General features: G+C 37.4%; 1 protein-coding gene across 4 annotated transcripts in view; it reads left to right on the top strand.

Moving 5' to 3' along the window:
- USF3 (upstream transcription factor family member 3) overlaps positions 1 to 23149 on the top strand; it is a 49333-nt gene that overhangs the window by 13359 nt on the left and 12825 nt on the right. Inside the window, exons 2-7 of one of the 4 annotated variants that reach the window (XM_082394605.1) lie at positions 7875 to 7990; positions 9410 to 9474; positions 11172 to 11200; positions 13305 to 13387; positions 20955 to 21044; positions 21145 to 21241. In XM_082394605.1, coding sequence (XP_082250731.1) covers positions 9428 to 9474; positions 11172 to 11200; positions 13305 to 13387; positions 20955 to 21044; positions 21145 to 21241 — 346 coding nt within the window. In that variant the 5' untranslated portion in view covers positions 7875 to 7990; positions 9410 to 9427. Of the gene's footprint in view, positions 1 to 7874; positions 8000 to 9409; positions 9475 to 11171; positions 11201 to 13304; positions 13388 to 14624; positions 14654 to 20954; positions 21045 to 21144; positions 21242 to 23149 lie in introns of those variants that run through there. The other 3 variants (XM_082394606.1, XM_082394607.1, XM_082394608.1) reach the window with 3 other exon arrangements.

Below are 23149 nucleotides of genomic sequence, written 5' to 3'. Positions count from 1 at the left end.
TCTCAAGATTGGCATTTATGAAAACTCCATGACTGATTGCACCCAACATGATGGTGGGAGCCAACAGACATCGTTAAAGGACGTAGTATTTCTTTAACGGCAGAGAAAATTAGAACTTCTGATAGCAGTTAGAGAAAGCAGAAGACAACACAGCACACTCATAAACAGTTCCTCAAGTTCCCACCAAGATGGAAAGCAGCTGCTGAAACCACGTGTATAGAGGAAGGATTCTTTTGGGTGTGAAAAGCACCCCTGTGCTATTCCCACTATTAATACATACATGCCAGATTTCAATATTTAATGAGTTGAACCCCGTAGACCAGGTAGGAGGTTATTAACCTAAAATGCTGGAGAAGATAAATGCAAATAGTAGCTCATCTAGCAAAATACAGAGAGCAAAGATGCCTCAAAGCACTAAATAAGATGATAGCGTACATATATCCAAGATACTAAACATAAATGCTGTAATCACAATTTTGAATGACATGGAGAAATGCCCACCTTAAGTAAAAAACAGAACATAGCATTGCCTATGGCCTAACATTTTAATGACTGTGACCCAGACCAAGAATTAATGCTTAATTGTGTTGTAATTTCTGTGGATCATATTCTAGTTCAGTAGTGTAAATCATTTTGATTGGAGAGGACTAAGGATTTATTATAGATCTCATATAAAGAAATGGAACATATTTTAAAATTGCATATCTGCGTAGCCACTCTTAGAACATTTTAAGTAATTGTAAAATGCTTAGGAATGCGTTCAACAGCAGCAAGACGAATACAGAGATTGAAAAGATCTTTCTCAACCCATGGACAAATGATGTTTAAGCAATGTGCCATAAAATATTTTCAATTAAGACACTTTAATTCCAACTTGAAATTTTTATAAGAATTAGGTTTTTCTCTTCATAATATCTAAAGACACAATTAAAATTAACCTTTACCACTAAATTGCTTCTTGGTGGGAAGAAAATGCAACTTGCCACTGAAAGTTAAACTAAATCTTCTCTTAAATAAATGCCAGTACTTTTTGGTGGCTTCACATTTTCCCTGTATTGGGGAAATTGCAGATGACTGGTGACTAAGTAGAATTTTGAAATTATATGCTGAAAGAAAGCAGATGTACAAAGTGATGAAAAAGATGAATGGGTGGAGAGTTTCAAATTACCCAAAGAGACTTCTATCAAACAGTTTTTTTTTAATTTAAGATCTCGATTGAGATATAATTCACATACCATGAAGTTTACCATTTAAAGAGTAATTCAATGGTTTTTAGTATGTTTACGGAGTTGTGCAACCATCACCATTATCTAATTTTAGAACATTTCATCATCCCCCAAAGACCACCTCCCCCCCCCACCTTCTTCATTAGCATTCACTCCCCATCCTTCTCAGCCCCTGGCAACCACTTTCTTTCTCTATGGGTTTACCTGTTATGGACATTTCTTATAAATGGAATATATAAAGGTCGCAATATGTGACATTTTGTGTCAGACTTCTTTCATTTAATATAATGTTTATAATATAAAGGATCACCCATGCTGTAGCATGTATCAGTACTTCATGTCTTTTTATTGCTGAATAATATTCCATTGTGTGGATATATCACATTTTATTTATTTGTCATTTGAGGACATTTCGCTTGTTCCAACTCTTAAACTATTATGAACATTGCTGCTACAAATATCCATGTACAAGTTTTTGTGTGAACATGTGTTTTCAATTCTCTTGGGTATATACCTAGGTGGAATTGCTGGATTATATGGCAACTCTGTGTTTAACTATTTGAGGAACTGCCAGACTGTTTTCCAAAGTGACCACACCATTTTACATTCCCGCCAGCAATGTATGAGGTAGTAGCACACTTCTGAATATATACATATATTTTTTCCAGCTTTATTGAGGTATGATTGACAAATAAAAATTACATATATTTAAGGTGTATAAAATAATGCTTTGATATAAGTATACATTGTGAAATGATTACCACAGTCAAGCTAATTAACACGTCCGTCACCTCACATAGCTACTGTTTGTGGTGAGAACAATTAAGATTTTCTCTCAGCAAATTTCAAATATACAATACCTTATATTAACTATAGTCACCATGCTGTACATTAGGTCTTCAGAACTTTTTCAATGTGTAACTGTTTGTACACTTTGACCATTTCCTCCACCCCCTGGCCCCTGGTAACAACAATTTTACCCTCTGTTACTATGAGTTCGACTTTTTTAGTTTCCACATATAAGTGAGATAATACAGTGTTTGTTTGTCTGTGTCTGGCTTATTTCATTTAGCATAATGTCCTTCAGGCTGATCCATGTTGTTACAAGTGTCAGAATTTCCCTTTTTTTAAGGCCGAATGATATATACATACACATATATATATCACATACAATATACAAAATAATACATTCATATAGTACAGTATTTTCTTTACCCATTCATCTGTCAATGGACACTTAGGTTGTTTCCATATCTTGGCTACTGTGGATGATGCGGCAATGAATAGAGTACAGAGATTTCTTTGAGATAGTGATTTATTTCCTTTGGATATATACCCAGAAGTGTGATGCTGGAACATATGGTAGTTCTATTTTTAATTTTTTGAGGAACCTCCATGCTGTTTTCCATAATGGCTGTACCAGTTTATGTTCCCACCAACAGTACAAGAGGGTTCCCTTTTCTCCACACCCTCACCAACACTTATCTTTCGACTTTTTGATAATAGCCATTTTAACAGGTGTGAAGTGAGATCTCTTTGTGGTTTTGATTTGCATTTACCTGATGATTAATGATGTTGAGCATCTTTTCACATACCTGTTGGTCATTTGTATGTCTTCTTTGGAAATATATATTCTTCTTTCTATATATATATATATATATATATATATATTTATTTATTTATTATTTTTTGATATGGACCATTTTTAAAGTCTTTATTGAATTTGTTACAGTATTGCTTCTGTTTTATGTTTTGGTTTTCTGGCCACAAGGCATGTGGGATCTTAGCTCCCCGACCAGGGATCGAGCCTGCACCCCCTGCATTGGAAGGCAAAGTCTTAACCACCAGACTGCCAGGGAAATCCCTGAATATATATTTTTAAAAGAAACTTCAGGGAATTAAGTGGCAGTGACCTCGAAAGAGCCTTTTGAGATGCTGGTAATGTTCTATATATTGATCAGAGTGGTGGTTACATGGTTGTATTCATGTATAAAAATGCATGAGGAGTTCCCTGGTGGCCTAGTGGTTAGGATCATAGGCTTTCGCTGCTGTGGCCTGCAAAAAAGCATGGAGCAGTGAACTTAAGTTAGTGACTTATTGTATGTAAGTTATATTACCAATAAAAAAGAAAAAATATCCTAACTGCATTGTCCTTTTTTCTATTTTACTGTAGACCGGGGGACTTCATTTTACTTCAGGCCAGTGGTGCTGGGCTAGTTTCTTGGATTGCTATTCAAGAACCACTGATTTTAAGATAAAATCTGAACACATTCATTAGGCATAGAAAATTCCTTTACAGTCTGGTCCAGGTTCTCTTTCTGCCCTCCACACCCCTGGCCCTTGGCAGTGAATGTGCGGAGTCCTAACCACTGGACCACCAGGGAATTCCCTAAATTCGCTTTTAAAAACTTTTTTATTTTTAAAATAATTATAGACTCAAAGGAAGATACAAACACAGTACAAAGAGTCCATGTGCTCTTCACCCTGCTTCACCCAAAGGTGACATCTTTTATAACTGTAGGACAATACCAAAACCAGGAAGCTGACATTCATTAACCAATCTTTTAATTCATCTTTCACCTTTTAACTTATTTTTTACATTCCCTGTGTTGTCCAGTACAGTAGCCACTAGCCACAAGTAGCTATTTAAATTACTTAAAAATATATAAAATGAAAAATTTAATTCCATGGTCTCGCCCCATTTCAAGCACTTAATAGCCACGTGTGACTAGTGGTGACCATATGGAAAGTGGATTTTCCACTGCACAAAGCTTTTTTGGAAAGCCCTGATCTAGACTGTATTCATCTTTATTTCTGCAATTGCTAGGCAGTGTACGTACTCAATCCATACTTGAACAGTTGAGTCTAGACCTACCCTCTTCTTTTACACATGAAAAAACTTAGGCCCTGGATTATGGTAAATAAAGTGGAATATAGCTATTCAGTAGCAAATCTGAGACACAGCTCAGGTTCACTGGTCTTTCCAAGTGGACCCTAATTTGTAAGCTCACCAATTTGTATCAGTTTTAGAGAAAGGGGTTTTAAAGTAATGTAATACTTTCTAACTTTGGGGTGTATAAGAATCAGCTAGGAAGCTTGTTAGAACTGCATATTCCTGAACCTCTCCCTCCCAAGATTCTGATACATTAGGTCTGGGGTGGGGTGTAGGAATCTATATTTTAAACATAAGCTTAATCAAGACTGTGTGGTAATAATATAAGGATAGATCAGAATATAGAGCAACAGAATAGAGAGCCTAGAAACGGAACTGCACTGTTACAGATATTTGTCTTTTAACAAAGATGCCATTGAAGAAAGGAAATCTTTTCAAGCAATGGTGTTGGAACAACTAAATATCCATATGAAAAACAAAGAACTTTGACCCCTACCTCATGCCATAAATAATATGGATCATTGACCTAAATATTATAATTAGTAATTAATTTATAATTAATTATAAACTTTCTAGAAGCAACCATTGGAGAATTTCTTTGGGATGGGTAAAGGCTTTTTGGACAGGACACACAAAAAAATAATCATAAAAGAAAAAATTGATAAGAAAAATTGATGTTATATTTCATCAAGAACTTTTGCTCACCAAAAGGCACAGTTAAGAAAATGCATAGGCTGGGACTTCCCTGGTGGTCCAGTGATTAAGACTCCTTGCTTCCTCTGCAGGGGGCGCGGGTTCCATCCCTGGGTGGGGAACTAAGGTCCCACGTGCCCTGAGGTAGGGCCAAAAAATCAATCAATCAATCCAGTCAAATCAAATCAGAGAATCAATGAACTTGAAGAGAGAAAAAAAAGAAAATAAGAAAAAGCATCGGCAAGCCACGTAATAGGAGAAAGTATTTGCAAAATGTATTTCAGACAAAGGACAGGTGTCCAGAAGAAATGTCAGTTAATAACTCAGAATATATAAAGACTTCCTATAAATCAATAATAAAAAGATAAACAGTCCAATTAAAAAACTGGTTAAAGATATGAACAGACAAAAGAAGATCTACAAATGGTCTTAATAGGCACATAAAAAGCATTCAAGGGAATTCCGTGGCGGTCAAGTGGTTCGGACTCTACGCTTCCACTGCAGGGGGCATGGGCTGGATCCCTGGGGTTGGGGAACTAAGATCCCGCAAGCTGCATGACGCAGCAAAAAAAAAAAAAAAAGCATTCAATATCATTAGTCATGAAGAAGGGCAAATTAAACTAGAATGGGATACTGCTATATACTCACCAGCATGGCTGAAATTAACAGGCTGACAAAACCCAGTACTGGCCGAGGCTGTGGAGCAACCAGCAATTCTTCTACATCGTGGGCGGTGCGAAACGGTACTACCACTCTGGAGAAAGTGTGACAGATGTTCTTTGTATTAGGCTTTTTGTGGATAGAATCTTTCATTTCTCTTGGGTAAATACCTAGGAGTGGAGCTTCAGGGGACATGATAAACAATTATACTTGTAGGTATTTACCAAGAGAAATGAAAGACTGTATCCACAAAGAGACTTACACAGCAGTGTTCTTGGGTAGCAGCTTTATTCATAGTAGCCAAAACATGGAAGCAATCCAGGTGTCCGTGAACAGAAAAATGAATGAACAAATTGGGTTGTAAATTCACACACAATTATATATTCGTACTCAGGAGTAAAGAGGAACAAACTACAAATGAATTTTAACAACATGTTGAGTAAAAGTTTGAAACAGTAGCATTCTCAGTTAATACATTATAAAGCTCTGTGGTGAAAAAAATGAGAAGGCTGGTCACCTCTCTGGGAGTAGGGGGAAGGGACTGATTAGGAAGGGTCATGAGAGAACTTTCTCTGATGATAATAATGTTCCGTACCTTGCCAGGGGTTGTGTCACACAGGTGTATGCATTTGTCAGAACTCTCTGAATGTTACACTAAAATCTGTGCATTTGACTAATATGTAAGCTTTACCCTGAGGGGAAAAAAAGTTTTAAAAGATGTGATTTTGATGCAGGTGATCTGAAGGCCACACTTTGAGAACCACTGGGTTTGACTAATTTCAGAAATAATTCTTTCTTACTGTGAAAAATAATAATCCATAGATTACTAATGTAACGTTTGGACAATTTTCAAAAATTCATGGCACTTTAAATATTTTAAAGGGTATATTTGTATTTAGTTACATAAATATTGTATTAAAAGTGCCATTTCCTTATTAGTAGGTTAATTAATAAGTGGACAAGGATTTATGACAATATTATATAGTTCTTCATTCCAGTAAATGTTCTTTTTCAGTGTCAGGAATGCAATTTTAATATCAGGAGGTAATGGACATGGAAATGATTTTGCACTGAATTAGATTAATTGAATTGGTTAAAATGTGCTTTGAGATGGATATTTATAGTGACATTTGGTAAACCGGATGATTTTGATTTGCCGTTATATTCCTCTCTCAGTAAACTACTGGCTTTCACCACAGTGAAGTTTATTGAATGTATTTACTTATGTGATAGGCCTCTAGTGTCATTTACTTTAAGATTCTAGATGTTAAAAAAAATTAAAACTTTTACTTCATGTATCTTAATTGTAACATGAATCTGCAAACTTGCAAAAGGGCTACAGGGCAACAACTGGAACTGTGATATTAATGACCAAACGCTGACTCATGTGGGTATGAGGCAAATCTGACCTTACTGGTTTATAGGTAAAATTATCTGGTCACCTCTCATACCACATCCCAAACAATCTCTCCTACAGTAGAGAATTGGTCAGGTCCCTGAAATTTCACCAAGATATCTGCCTGTGCTTTCAAATTGTCCTGATAAGAACCACCTGGGGGCACTCATTAAATTTCAGGTCCCTCCCTCAGAGATTTGAATTCCTTCCTTAGAGACTGATTCAGTGGATCTGGGATGGGCTGAGAATCTGTATTTTTAAGCTAGTACCTTCAGATTATCAGGAATGTTTAGGAAGTATTGTCCTAAAGAGGAGCTAAGTTTGTCCAAAAAAAAAAAAAGAAAAAAATCACCCAGAGACCTTGTTGAAAATACGGATTCCTGGGCCCTACCTAACACTTCTCATTTGTCTGGGATGAAGTCCCCATATATCTGCTTTTTAATTTTGGCCATGCTGCAAGGCTTGTGGGCTCTTCGTTCCCCGACCAGGGACTGAACCCAGGCCCTGGCAGTGAAAGCGCCGAGTGCTAACCACTGGATCACCAGGGAATCCCCCCCCCCCATATTTGCATTTGCATAAGAGCACAGACAATGCACAGATCCGAGGGCTGTCTTCCTCGTGCCTGAGTGGTAGGTCCTTGAGTAGATTTTCAGTCTTTTGCACAAGAGAGAATGGGGAAGTAAGAGATTGAAGGAAAGATAATTTTAGAATTGAGGACAGCGGAGGGCAAGGAAAACTGAGCATGCATGAGAAAGGGGAGAATCACCTCCTGGAGACTGTCCAATGGCTGCTGTGCTACCATCTTTGTGCAGGGTGGAGCACTCACAACCCACGGGGAAGTGACTTTTGAAAGCAACCAGGTTCATTAACTTTTGAGAGGTGGGGAGAATTCAGGATCATCCTGTTTGCCACAGAAAATCTGCCTGCCTGCTCTAGGTTGCTAGTCCTTGTTTTCCATGCTGCTAATGGAAACGTATAAACACTCACTGATTTTTCTCTTGTGTAGTAAGAAGAAAACATAACTTATAGACCATCTTCTGGCAGAAGATGATAGATTTGGATCAGAAACGGGAGGCGTTGGAAGCCAGGAATCAAAAGTGAAGAAATTCTGCAAGCCCTTGGGTGAGAAAGGTGACAGGGATTGATTTATTTACTCACGTGTCCCACATTGTCATTCTATGGTTATCTAATGTGAACTTGTTTTTTAGGCTGATCTGGACCTTCATAAATGTTAGGGAGAAGGTGGAATAAGCTGCTGGAAATGGGTCTAGAGCACACATTTCTCCTCAGGCTGCTTCAGTTAGTACTTTTCTGTCAGCACCTTGTCTGCATCTACTTCTCCTTCTTTCCCAGGACCCTTCTTCCTCCTTTCTAGAGCTAAAGCCTTAACCTGAAATACCTCATTAATATCCATGGCTAATGTTGATTAAATTCTTACTACAGCTAGGCACCACGCTGTTGTCCTCTCCCTGCATTATTTCATCATTCCTTTCTTGAAACAGCCCAATAATCTAGATACTGTGATTATGATCCACTTTCGAGATTAAGCATCTGAGGTTCCAAGACGTTACATAACTTGCCCAGGACCTCACAGCTGGGAAATGGCAGAACCAGATTTTAAACTCACACTGACTTCGGTTCCTTACTTGCTGCCTTCTTTCTCTCTCAAAGAGAAAATAGGAAACTGCTCTTGCAACCTCCTCCAGTGTATCAGAACAGGTATCCCAACTTGACAGACCTCTTTTGAAAAGTTGTCAATCCCTGGGATTTAAAAGCATTAAGGTTGTCATTACAAAATTCTTAAAAATCAGAAAAGAGAAAGAAGTCACCTATAATATTCCTGACCTTATATAACTGTGATTAATATTTTAATGTATTTGCTTTCAGGCTTTTTTGGCATAGGTGTATATTTCCATATTGTACATATATTCTTTAGTATCATGATATTTTAAATATAAATAGAATTTTCATACTCAAACTCAGATTTTAATGATTCTCAAGTGGTAATGTTTAAGACTTCTAGCAGTTTGAAATGAAAGAAGCCTGGCAAATGAGTGAATGAATAAATGAATGAATGCTTGCTTCCATGTATGGAATATTATATATTTGTGTACTTGTCACTTTTGTTTTTTCTGCGTTCAGAGAGGAGGACCATTGTTTTAAATTTTGTATCATGAACAAAGAACATACTCTCCCAACTCAAGTGTGTTTTACCTGTCTTTCTAGGTCTTGCTCAAATCTACACCCCCTTTAGGCTTTTCTTGATTTCCAAACCTATAATGACCTTTCTCTCCTCCAATCTTCTCAAGCACTTTCTGGCTATACCTCACATTTGACATTCACCATCTTCTCTACCTGCTGGTTATAATATTTTTTGTCCTATCTTCTTATACTTATCTACAACACCTAATCCAGTGCTTTTTCATGATGTCACTTTTATTTCTTAGAATCTTGGTATTCAAACCAAATTGCTATTAATCAGTTTCTCCAAGATACTAGAATGCCTTTAGACTTTCTGACATGTCTTTCCGTGCCTTGTAGGTTCCTATCACTGTAACCATGCCAGAAATGACAGAGAATGAGACTCCTACAAAAAAGCAGCACAGGTATGAAGACACAGTCCAAAAATAATATAGTTTGGCAGATAAGAGGCAGAATTAGTCCCCACTTTGCTAAATAGGTAGTCCTTTAGGGGACTTTCATTTGGATGCCTAGAAAACCATTACTCTTCAAAAATAGGTGTGGATAAATATAAACAGATTTACTGAAAGGGGTACATAATTAAAATTTACCTGTCCTTTAAATTCTACTAGCAGTGTAAGAAATAAAATGACTATCAGTAGTTAAAATAGTATAATACCTAATCTATGCTAAACGTTTAGTTTCTCCTGAAATTTTTACTTGCATTCAATATTAGTCTTTGTGGTGGATACTAAGTTCACTTAGGCTGCAGTCAGTTTGAATAGACATTTGGTGACATTACAAACCATTAATGCCAATATGCACATTAGTACAATATTAGTTCTGGTTCTTTGTATAATACCTCCTTCAAAATTTCTAGCATTTTGGGGGATGTTTCTGCTTAGAATTGCATGGCCAATGCTTCCATTATTAAATATTAAAATCATTATTTTCTTTCCTTACCAAATAGCTGTTAGAGAATTCTTATGTATTGAGTAATTGTACATAAAAGGGAAAATTGGTGTTTTTAGTACATTAGCTTTTAAGAAAATGTAAGAGTTTGGATAACCTAAGGTACATAAATGCAAAAGATGGCTCAGATGCCAGTTGTTAGTGCATGAGTGCTAGTGACTACCACACTTCCCTCCCTGGGGGTTACAAGGTTCTTCTGTACCATTGCTTGTCTTCTGTACATACTCATCCCTACCCCTGGCCAGGTGCCAGAGCAAACATCAGAAATCACCTACAGGGACTTTCCTGGTGGCGCAGTGGTTAAGAATCCACCTGCCAATGCAGGGGACATGGGTTCAAGCCCTGGTCTGGGAAGATCCCACATGCCCCAGAGCAACTAAGCCTGTGTGCCACAACTGCTGAGCCCGCGAGCCACAACTACTGAAGCCCGTGCACCTAGAGCCCGTGCTCCACAACAAGAGAAGCCACTGCAATGAGAAGCCCACGCACTGCAACAAAGAGTAGCCCCCGCTCACCGCAACTAGAAAAAGCCTGCGTGCAGCAATGAAGACCCAACGCAGACAAAAATAAATAAATAAAAATAAAATAAATTTATAAAAAAAAAGAAATCACCGACAGTTGACCCTTGAACAGTGTGTAGTTAGGGGTATAGCCAGACCTCCTATTCACAGTTCTCCATATCCACGGTTCCATATCCATGGATTCAACCAACTGCGGATCCTGTGATACTGTAGTATTTACAGTTGAAGAAAATACAAGTATAAGTGGATCCGTGTAGTTCAAACCCATGTAGTTCAAGGGGCAGCTGTACTTGGCACATCACTTAGAGAGCTGACTAGCCCCTTAAGTACATTTTTCAAATAGGTAAGATTTTCAATGATTGACTTACTTCCCAACCAATGACTTCTGGGTATGGAAAAATGGAGAATTGTAGTTACTTTGAGAAATTGTGAATTCTAAGTTTATATTGATGTATCTGCAGTTAGGTTTTTATACCATAATATATTATTAAGAAAATTTTCCTTCAAATGGCTTCTCATTGATACAACAAATACAAATTCATAAAATTAATTTTTATGGCTCTCAAAATATAAAGTAAAATGTTTTCCTATTATTTTCATGTTCCTTTTATCTGTACTTTTTGTTTCAGAAAGAAAAATCGGGAGACACACAATGCAGGTAGAAACAGCAATTTAAGTTTTGTTTGTTAGCATTTTTTGCATTCAAAATGAAATTATACTGCAGTTGATTGTGTTTTATGTTATAAGCACAGAATCATTATCACATTTTAGGAAAGTGTTCCTTTATTGTTTGGGTTATTTTTTTTTTTTTTTGCATCTTTTATATTGAAGTATAGTTGTGCAATGTTATATAAATTACAGGTGTATGACATGGTGATTCAAACTTTTAAAGGTTATATTCCATTTATAGTTATTATAAAATATTGACTGTATTCCCTGTGTTGTACAATATACCCTTGTATCTTATTTATTTTATACAAAATAATTTGTTTTATATTGTTTTTAGTTGACAAAATACTCCCTAAGTCTCATGAAGATGGCTTATCATTTTCTGATTCACAGTCCATTAAATAATTTAAGGATTAATATACCCCTGGTGCTAGTGTTTTAAGTGATTTCACCCGCTGAGGAATTCCAGAAATACTCTTCCTGAAAAGAGTGAAGCGTATGTACCTCTGCAGAAATTCTAGAGTGGGCTAGCTGCCTACAGGAGTAGGGAAGAAATGGGGAGCAGGCTGTAGATCTTAAAGGTACTTGAAATGTGAACGGTCTTAAATTAAGCTGTGGAGTTCTCAATTATAAGAAGAAATGTAGAAAAAAATATTTGATTTTTATCTCAAACATCAAAATTATAGGCCACAGCCAGGTAAACATTTATAGAAGTAATTGTGCATACGTTGACAATTTGGTACATTTTTAACATTTTATTTTCCATCAGGGACTACAGTCAGATCTAAAAATATATATTTTAGACTCAATTTCTATTACTCTATATAAATAATCTCTTCCCTTCCCTAAGGAAAGGACCCTGGGGAAAACTTTATCTATGGAAAGATGTGTTGAACACTGGTAGGACATTGCTGTTCCTCAGAATGGGAGTTTACTACCTTTGAATTCCCTTTTATCACTGTGGATAGAGTCTTAATGTTGTTGTTCTTGTTGTTTTATCTACACACATTAAAAAATATGCTCTTAGATAACAGCAAATACTATTGTTAGAGAATTCAGAAGAAAGGTGAGCTATACTTTATTGCTTTGTGGTTTTTTTTTTTTTTGGCCACATCAATAAATCTAATTTTTTTGGCCATATGAACTAAATCTTTTTATTGGAATCAAATGTCACATGGGACCATAAATATGTCCTGATGGTAATTTATTAAGAGAGAGTAAATGGATGTCATTGAAAGGATGTTCTTACTGCTAGATTATGAAGCAAAAAGTATATATTTTGAAAAACAAGACCTACTTATGCTATATCTGAAAGATCATCCTCTTAGAAGCGCTGAAGTCCTTTGTTAAATGGAAGGTTTTAGAAAACTAACAGAAAGTAGACTGATTTTTCTATTTACAGTGTCTTATAGAAAAACTATTTAGATCATCTCTTGTATCTTCTTGCCCCTTTCATACAACTTTTAAAGTTGTAGCACGTAAGCCTGGAACATTTCTCAGTTAATTGAGAAGTTGTCAGTTGTTCAGCTTCTTAGATGGGCCAAAGTGAACAGCACAAACCCCATAGAAAAAAATAAACCAGTGCCTTTTCTTGTCTATTTTAAGTCACAACTAATAGCCGTTTCTATTCCAAAAATGCCTTCTAGTCAGCCTAAAAGGTGTGTTAAAGTTCTTTAATCTGTCTAGAAAGGTCTAACTTGCCCATTTGCTATAAAGAAGCAGCTTTCTAGTAACATAGCTAGTGGGTTCTTGTAATTTAGTTATCGTTAAAATCTCTAATAATTACTTGAAATATAATAATGGCCTAAGAGTAATGTAGTATTAGCACTTTGTGTTTATAATTTGAATTTAATTATTATAGATTCCATTATTTTAAATCCTAATAAATGGTATGGCTTATATTGATTTCCATAACACTAGACCTAGAATATGACATTCTTAGAAATCTTATTGTAGTTATTTGTACTCAGTAGATACTATTTGATAAGACTTTCTTAGGGATCTCTTTACCTAAAATTTCTTTACCCAGGGAGAATGAGACACTTTGGCAGTAGTACTGTAAGGTGTGATAAATGAATTTTTCCTCTATCTAGTGGAGAGGCATAGAAAGAAGAAAATCAATGCTGGGATAAACAGAATAGGAGAGCTGATCCCATGCTCCCCTGCGCTGAAACAGGTAAGAAATCCACTCATACTTTCACCAATTGCTTGTGATCAGATAATTCCCTAAGTTGTTTCTGTGCTCAGAATGATTATTTTTGTTCCCTGCCATTAATGGTTTTTTAGAGTTAATAATTGCCTCATTGATTTTCATTTGCTCAATTTTCTATATACCTGCCTATCTTTAATTCTTTCCACACCTCCAACAGTCTCTTACTAGAGTTTCTATATGGTCAAATTGCCACATAATTTCCATTTTCCCTATTTTTCCTTTGAACCTTTACTTCTGGAACCCTCTACCCTTCCTTTTCAATCTCAATTAGTTGGTTTCTTTCAACTCTTCTGTTTTTTTTTTTTTAATTAATTAATTAATTTATTTTTGTTTTGGCTGTGTTGGGTCTTTGTTTCTGTGCGAGGGCTTTCTCTAGTTGCAGTGAGTGGCGGCCACTCTTCATCGCGGTGTGCGGGCCTCTCACTGTCGCGGCCTCTCTTGTTGCGGAGCACAGGCTCCAGACGCGCAGGCTCAGTAGTTGTGGCTCACGGGCCCAGTTGCTCCGCAGCATGTGGGATCTTCCCAGACCAGGGCTTGAACCCGTGTCCCCTGCATTGGCAGGCAGATTCTCAACCACTGCGCCACCAGGGAAGCCCAACTCTTCTGTTTTTAATTTCAGCTCTTATATTTTTAATTTCCAAGTCTTTTTTTCTTATTCTCTTTGTTCCTTTTCATACATGACTTTTTTTATGGATATAATATCATCTCAGCTTTGAGAATATTATATAGGGTTTTGGTTTTTTTAAATGTTTCTTCTGTTTTCTATATTGTCTTTGTTTCTTCTGATTTCCTTTTCCCCTCCTCTGTTTTGATGTTTTGTCTTTCTTTTTGGAGACATTCCTTAAGTGTTTAACGATACTTAGCTGTTTTTTTCATGTTTGAGAACGAGGCATTAAAAAGCTGATGGAACAGGGTTGTGGTTTGGTGGTCCTGTCTAGTGACTGGCTAGTGAGCTGATGTTGCTGTTATTGTTGCTGAACTAAACAATATCAGTATTTGTAGATTTCTTCTTTTGGGGTTAGCTAGTAATTTTTATTTTCCGGAGAAGGATCCTTCAGCACCCTACCTAGGAGTGGGAATGGTGGGAAAAGAACTATAAGGCTCATTGCCATTCTTCTGGGAGCTGGGATGGGGAAGGGGTGCTGGAGAGTCTCATGCTTTAGAAGGCAGGATTTTACTTTACCTCCCTGTTTTCGTTTAGGAGCCTCATCTTGTCCACTTCTGTGCCAAGTAAGTATCCTTGAGGCTGAAATCTTCTGGTTCAAATTTCACAGAAAATAAACTTGTCTCCTGTGGTTGGGGAAGAGGGGAAGTCATCCAGCTGCATAGGATGTGTGTGTGTGTGTGTGTGTGTGTGTGTGTGTGTGTGTATGTGTGGTTCTTATTACTGCAAAAGAAGAATCTTTCTATCAGTCCCCTCAGTTTTAACCCATGCCTCACCCCACCTTCTGGGGTAGCTGGAGCTTCCCAGTCCCAAACCATCCCAGGCTTTTGGTGGGGAGGGCCAGATCAATGTGTTCACTTCACAACACTGTCTCCCTCAGCAAGGTCTTACAATTCAGTTTCTTTTCATTCTCCCCTACAAGATGGTACCTAGTCTTGCATAAATGTGTTTTTTAGTCTTTTTAAAAAGGTACTTTCTGTTTCCTTAACACACAAGCAAACTTAAGGGCAGGTACTATGTCTTCTGATTGTTTTTCTTTCTCCACATATCAATGTGTAGTAGCTGCTCACTAAGCACTGGTGTTTGCCCAATAAAATGTTCCTCCCCTTGGCTTTTATTCCTACAAGTTTCTCTGAAAGGAAACCATAATCATTTCTCTTTCTTGGTGTCCTAGAATGTGCAATGGAAGTCAGTATTTGGTCTCCAGAAGCTGAATAGATTTAGATTTTCTTAACTATTGCCGCATGTCCCCACCCCCATCTGCAGTAGAGAAGCAGTAGGTGGGCATTATCAGGTTCTGCCTTTGTCTCGACATTTGCTTTAAGAAAGGACACTATCATATTTTCTTTCTCTAAAGTACAGTGTTTCCTGGGTTATACTGGATTTCTGATGGGACCCAGCCTAAGGGACCCAAAATTGTAACTTGCTGAACCAAAACCCTAAATCACCGACTCCTACATGAAGAGAGCTATCGGATAAAGTACTGGAGATATTTAATAGTGTAAATACTGGGTAGAACTTAAACATTCACTGTAACATTTTTAAAAGCTGAAGAATAAAAAAACCAAAATTCCTCTTTCATAGCTTAAGTATTTATCAGTAATAGACTGGTAAACAAAATAAATACAGCCTTTAGAAAGTATAGCATAGATATAGATATATACACACACATATCACATCTTATTTATCCATTCATCTATTGATGAGGACTTAGGTTGTTTCCATATCTTGGCTATTGTATATAATGCTGCAATGAACATAGGGATGCATATATCTTTGGGAATTAGTGTTTTTGTTTTCTTTGGATAAATATCCAGGAGTGGAATTGCTTGATTGTATGGTCATTCTATGTTTAATTTTTTGAGGAATCTCCATACTGTTTTCCATAGTGACTGCACCAATTTACATTTTCATCAACAGGACATGAAGGTTCCCTTTTCTTCACATCCTCGCGAACACTTCTTATTTGTTGTTTTTGGGTCTGTTTGTTTGTTTTTTTCTGTTTTTTTAAATTATTTATTTATTTATTTGGTTGCTCCAGGTCTTAGTTGTGGCACACAGGATCTTCGTTGTGGCATGCGTGATCTTTAGTTGCGGCATGCATACTCTTAGTTGTGGCATGCATGCGGTATCTAGTTCCCCAGCCAGGGATCAAACCCAGGCCCCTGCATTGGGAGCATGGAGTTTTACCCACTGGACTACCAGGGAAGTCCCTGTTGTCTTTTTGATAACAGACATTCTGAAAGGTGGGAGGTGATATCTCATTGTAGTTTTGATTTGCATTTCCCTCCTGATAATGATGTTGAGCATCTTTTCATGTGCCTGTTGGCCATCTGCATTTCCTCTTTGGAAAAATGTCTATTCAGATCCTCTGCCCATTTTTTAATTGGGTTGTTTGGTTTTTGATATTTAGTTGTATGAGTTCTTTGTATATTTGGATATTAACTCCTTATTGGATATATCATTTGCAAATATCTTCTCCCATTCAGTAGGCAGCCTTTTTGTTCTGTTGATAGTTTCATTCACTGTGCAGTAGGTGGGCATTATCAGGTTCTGCCTTTGTCTCAACTTTTGCTTTATTAAAGGACACTGTCTTAGTTTTTGTTAGATGTAGTCCCTTTTGTTTATTTTTGCTATTGTTTCCCTTGCCTGAGGAGACAGATCCAAAAAAAAAAATATTGCTACGATTTATGTCAGAGTGTTCTGCCTATATTTTCTTCTAGGAGTTTTATGGTTTTCAGTCTTACATTTAGGTCTTTAATCCATTTTGAGTTTATTTTTGTATATGGTCTGAGAAAATGTTTTAATTTCATTCTCTTACATGTAGCTGTCCAGTTTTCCCAGCACCACCTAATGAAGAGATTGTCTTTTCCCCCAAAGTATCCTTGCCTCCTTTGTCATAGATTAATTGGCCATAAGTGCATAGGTTTATTTCTGGGCTGTCTATTCTATTTCATTGCTCTATGTGTCTGTTTTTATGACAGTACCATACTGTTTGTTTATTTGTTTTTTTTTGCTGTGCCGCACGGCATGTGGGATCTTAGTTCCCTGACCAGGGATCAAACCCACATCCCCTGCATTGGAAGCATGGAGTCTTAACCACTGGACCACCAGGAAAGTCCCAGTACCATACTGTTTTGATTACTGTAGCTTTGTAGTATAATTTGAAATCACCCATGATACCTCCAGCTTTGCTCTTCTTTTTCAAGATTGTTCTGGTTATTTGGGGTCTTTTGTGTTTCCATACAAATACTGAAATTATTTGTTCTAGTTCTGTGAAAAAAGCCATTGGTATTTTGATAGGGATTGCATTGAATCTGTAGATTGCCTTGGGTCGTATGCTCATTTTAACAATATTTGTCCTTCCAATCCATGAGCACAAAAATTACAGGCCAGTATCACTGATGAACATAGATGCAAAAATCCTCAACAAAATGTTAGCAAGTTGAATTCAATAGTACATTAAAAGGATCATAAACAATGGTCAAGAAGGATTTATCCCTGGGATGCAAGGATGGTTCACTATCTGCAGAGCAATCAGTGTGTTACACCATATTAACAAATTGAAGAATAAAAATCATATAATCATCTCAATAGATGCAGAAAAAGCTTTTGACAAAATTCAACATCCACTTAAGATAAAAACTCTCAACAAAGTGGGTTTAGAGAAAACATACCTCAGCATAATAAAGCCATATATGACAGCCCACAGCTACTATCATATTCAATGGTAAGAAGCTGAAAGTATTTCCTCTAACAAGACAAGAATGTCCACTCTTGCCACTTTTACTCTTCATAGTACTGGAAGTGCTAGCCACAGAAATCAGATAAGAAAAGCAAATAGAAAGAATCCAAATTGGAAAGGAAGAAGTAAAACTGTCACTGTTTGCAGATGACATGGTACTCTTCATAGAAAATCCTAATGATGCCACCAGGAAACTACTAGAACTCATTAATGAACTTAGTAAAGTTGCAGGACACAAATTAATATACAGAAAGCTGTTACGTTTCTATACACTAACAGCAAACTATCTGAAAAAGAAATTAAGAAAACAATCCCATTTACAGTCATATCAAAAAGAATAAAATACCTAGGAATAAATCTAACTAAGGAGGTAAAAGACCTGTACTTGGAAAATTATAAGACACTGATGAAGGAAATTAAAGACAACACAAACAGATGGAAAGATATACCATGCGCAAGGATTCGAAGATCCATAAAATGACCATACCATCCAAGATATACAAATATATTTTTTTAATTAATTAATTAATTTTGATTTTGGCTGCACTGGGTCTTTGTTGCTGCACGTGGGCTTTCTCTAGTTGCGGCAAATGGGGGCTACTCTTTGTTGTGGTGCGCAGGCTTCTCACTGCGGTGGCTTCTCTTGTTGTGGAGCACGGGCTCTAGGCATGCAGGCTTCAGTAGTTGTGGCACGTGGACTCTAGAGCGCAGGCTCAGTAGTTGTGGCGCACGGGCTTAGTTGCTCCACGGCACGTAGGATCTTCCCCGACCAGGGATCGAACACGTTTCTCTGCATTGGCAGGCGGATTCTTAACCACGCACCACCAGGGAAGTCCCCAAAATATATTTTTGAAAATTAAAACAAAATAATGTAACATACTTAAAATTTTTTTTTGTTGAAGTACAGTTGACTTAAAATGTTGTGACAATCTCTGCTGTATAGCAAAGTGACTCAGTTATACACATATATACATTCTTTTTTTTTTTAATATTCTTTTCCATTATGTTTTATCCCAGGAGATTGGATATAGTCCCCTGTGCTGTACAGTAGGACCTTATTGTTTATCCATTCTAAATGTAATAGTTTGCATCTACCAACCCCAAACTCCCAGTCCATCCCTCTCCCTCCCCGCCTCCCCCTTGGCAACCACAAGTCTGATCTTTATGTCTGTGAGTCTGTCTCTGTTTTGTGGATAGGTTCATTTGTGCTGTATTTTAGATTCCACATATAAGTGATATCATATGGTATTTGTCTTTCTCTTTTTGACTTACTTCAATTAGTATGATAATCTCTAGTTGCATCCATATAACATACTGTTTATAGTATCCTTCTATCTGGGTTTTTAAAAAAAGATTTATATATATATATATATACATATACATATATATGTATATATGTATTGGCATAGAATATTTCTGGAAAGATACATAAGTAACTTACAGTTGTTGACTCCGGAAAGGGGTTTGGAGGGCTAAAGTCAAAAAGAATGTACTTTTCATTATATATCTTTTCATATTATTTACATTTTTTTGCCATATGCATATATTATATTTTCAATTTTAAAAATTTAAGTAAAGAATACATGAACTTTGACATAAAATACGATCTTTTTGAGAAAGCTTAGGAATGGAATATATTGGGAGCATGACACCAAAACTCAATCAAGTGACATTGTTATCTCAACCTACTATTTAGAATAGTTTGTAGTTGTGGTTGACAGAGTAAAGAATAACATTAAAATCTAAAATCTTTCCATGGTCTTGAAGGCTCTCTCTGGCCTCTCTCCTCCCACTGTTCCCAATATACTTGACTCTAGTCTCACTCACTTCCTTACTATTCCTCCAACATGCCAAACTCAGCCCCGCCTGAGGACCTTTGTCCTTGCTGATCCTGATACCTGAGCCTTCTTCCTCCACATATCCACAGGGCATGATTTCTTGTACTCCCTTCAGATTTTTGCTTAAATATCACCTTACAGAGAGGCCTTCCCCAACCTCCCTATATGAAATAGATTGTAGCAGAATGTCTTGGTCAGTTTGGGTTGCTATAAGAAAATTACCATAGACTGGGCGGCTTAAATAACAGAAATGTATTTCTCACAGTTCTGGAGGCTGGAAGTCCAAGATCAAGGTGTCAGCGGGTTTGGTTCCTGATGTGGGCTTTCTTCTTGGTTGTGTCCTCACATGACAGAGAGAATGATCACCTCTCTCCTGTCTTTTCTTCTAAGGGCAGTGATCTCATCCATGAGGGATCTACCCTCATGACCTAATTACCTCCCAAAGGCCCTACCTTCAAATACCATCACATCAGGGATTAGGGCTTTAACATGAATTGTAGGGGGACACACACATTCAGTCCACAGCACAGAGTAACCTCTGCCATCTCTCTGGCCCCCTCCTTACCCTACTTTACTATTAATTTTTTAATATCTTACAATTTTATTTGTCAATTATACCTCAATAAAGCTGAACAAATAAGGAATAACAATATAGTTCTTCTAAAGAGTCCAAGAAATAATGCATTTGAAGTACTTAACATAGGACCTGACACACAGTAGCTACAAGAAGCTAACAATTATTAAGCACTTTCCATACCCCACTAACTGTGTTCTCAGAGTGTTATATGCTCTCTCTATATTAAAGACTTTAATCCTTATCACATCCTTCAAGGTACGTACTTTTATTATCCCCATTTTACAAATGAAAAACTGAGGTTTAGAAAGACTAACTTTCCCAAGTTATAGAAATGCTAAGTGGGGGAATCTGTGCTCCCATCCATTATGCCCTTCTGTGATCTGGAATAATAAAGCACACAGTAAATATCACAGTAAGAGGGGAATAATACCTACCGTCTAGCCAAGGAAATATAGAGTGCCAGAACAGAGAGGCCCAGGGAAGAGTGCCTAGATAAAGATGCATCTAAACTCAAACCTGGACCGGGCAAGGGAGGCGACTAGATTAACAGAGAGTGAAGTACCCTACTTGATTTTTCTTCATAATATTTATCACCACCTGATTTTATTTATAAATATAAATAGATATTAATATATAATAGTTCCTCATAAATAAATAATATTCCTCAAGGTCAGGAACTTTGTCCCTTTTGTTTATTACATCCCCAGTGCCTAGAACAGAGCCTCAATAAATACTTACTAAATGAAAGAGGAACAGTAGAAGTTTTGAATATGGTGGCAGTTTTAAATTTTGAAAAGGTACGTATCACATATATGTGATAAAACCAAAGCTTTAACTTTCTTCTGGCAAATTCTTACCCTTCAGTGAAACTTTTAAATGGTTGATTTTCTTTGGCAGAGCAAGAATATGATCCTGGACCAAGCCTTTAAGTATATAACAGAATTGAAAAGGCAAAACGATGAACTCCTGCTTAACGGAGGAAACAATGAACAAGGTAAAGATTTTGAGATTCTCACTTTCTGTTGTTTTTTCAATGTTCAGGCCTTTGTGTCACAGTGCAACTTATATTAGGATACAGAAGGCTTTTTTGCCCCAACACATTAAGATCATGCATTGGGTGGGCCTGTGAGAATAGTGTTGCAAATAAATTCAACCTAGTTGACCTCTTTTTCCCCCTTCTTTGAGCAACTCTAACCTTGTTAGAGGTTACACAATTTTGATTTTTTACTCTTCTTGTACTTCACGTTTGCTAAACTCATGATGCAGATAATACTGGATCTCCTTCCTTCCAGGTGGATCTTCCAGCTAGGGGAATCCCATAAGAGGATGCAGCGGGAGTCCTGCTCAGTGTAACTTAAAACAGATAAAGATATGCCTGTGCCAGGACTTAACTAGGAGTTAACTCAGAAGGCCAAAACATTCAGTTCATAATTGTTTATACTGCATGTAATGTGTGCATGAGACTGCCTGGTCATTTAATGACATTTGATCTTTAGAGGTGACTTTTTTATGCTATCAGATGAGTTCTCTTTTCCCATTTGCATTGGAGAGAAGGTTTCCTTGTAACAGCTAAAAAGAAAAATACCCCAGGCAAGTAGAAAGCTCCGAGTCGTAGGCCAGTTTGAACTGTCTTTTATTTATGTCTCTGACAAGAGCAGAGAGAATCTCCTGTGACAACTCAGTAGGTCACCTTAAAAGGAGACAAACCTCAGAATTTGCTGATGTGGGAGCAATGCTGGGCTGTGTTTATTGTAAGAAGTGAGAAGGATGCTGGAAAGCACATCCAGAAGGTGGGCATTCTGAATTCTTGTTTACTTTCAGTTAGCTGACAACTTACCCCTCCCCTCAGTCAGCTGTCTTTTATGGTCCAGGTCCTGTTTTATGGTGCTGTCAGGCAATTAGATACATAATCAATATTTGGTAAGCATTTTGAGGCACCCACAAAAGGGATAGTAGAGTGATGGATAGACTTTTCTAATGAGGGCTCCTCTGGTTTCACAGCCCAGCATCTGAGGCAATCGAGTTACCCTAGGGAAAAGGGAAACTTGAAGAAATACAAGTTGCAGGCGGTTCAGGAGGAGCTGAACAGCCAGGCCAGGGGTTGGGGCAGCACCCGAGGCCCCTTAAGTCCGACCGTGTTGTCATCGCGGTCATGATGCTTTCTTTGGTTCTTTTTTGTATCTGCTCTCGCTTCTCTTCCCAGCAGCTTCCTCCACATACTCACTGCCCACATGACAGTCTTGCACAGTGGCCACAGCAGTGGCCTTGGGAGTCAGGCCCACCTGGCTTTGAGTCTCGGCTTCCTTTGCTCACTCAGTACCTTTGGCCAGTTACTTAACCTCTCCAAGTGTCAGTTTCCCTGTCTTAAAATGAGGATAATCATAGCATCCATCTAGTCGACTTTAGGCAAATTATATAGCTACTCTGAACCTGTTTCTTACAGCTAAAAGTGATGATGACAAAGGTGGTTGTCCCATCTCATGGTTGTTATGAGGATTAAAAGAGATAACACAGGTAAAGCACTTAGAGTAAAACGCAGCACAAGAGTAAATGCTTGATAAATGTTATCTGTTGTTGTTGTTGTTATTATTGTTATTATCAGTAAATGAGACAGGGAATGAAAATTGCCAGGCATATACTAAGTGCACAATAAGTGAGAACAATCTTCTTTATTATTTGGTCCATGATAATTGTCCTTTAATTTCTAATGTCCATAGCACATTGGCATCTTTCTTCTGTGGCTCTTTCTTTAAATAGCTGAGAAAAACAATCTGATAGTCTCAGCTCCTCCTTGTTGGAACAGAACTTGTTACTTCAGGCTACCTTATAAGGTATTGGCCTTGAGGATCGGCTGCCTTTGGTGGAGGGAATGGGGGAGAACACCTACTGTGGCAAGGCAGGT

The sequence above is a fragment of the Balaenoptera borealis genome (assembly GCF_965194805.1).
Source record: "Balaenoptera borealis genome assembly, chromosome: 5".
Classification (NCBI taxonomy): domain Eukaryota; kingdom Metazoa; phylum Chordata; class Mammalia; order Artiodactyla; family Balaenopteridae; genus Balaenoptera; species Balaenoptera borealis.
Note: the sequence above shows the minus strand (reverse complement) of the source record. Positions and strands in the feature narration are given on the sequence as shown.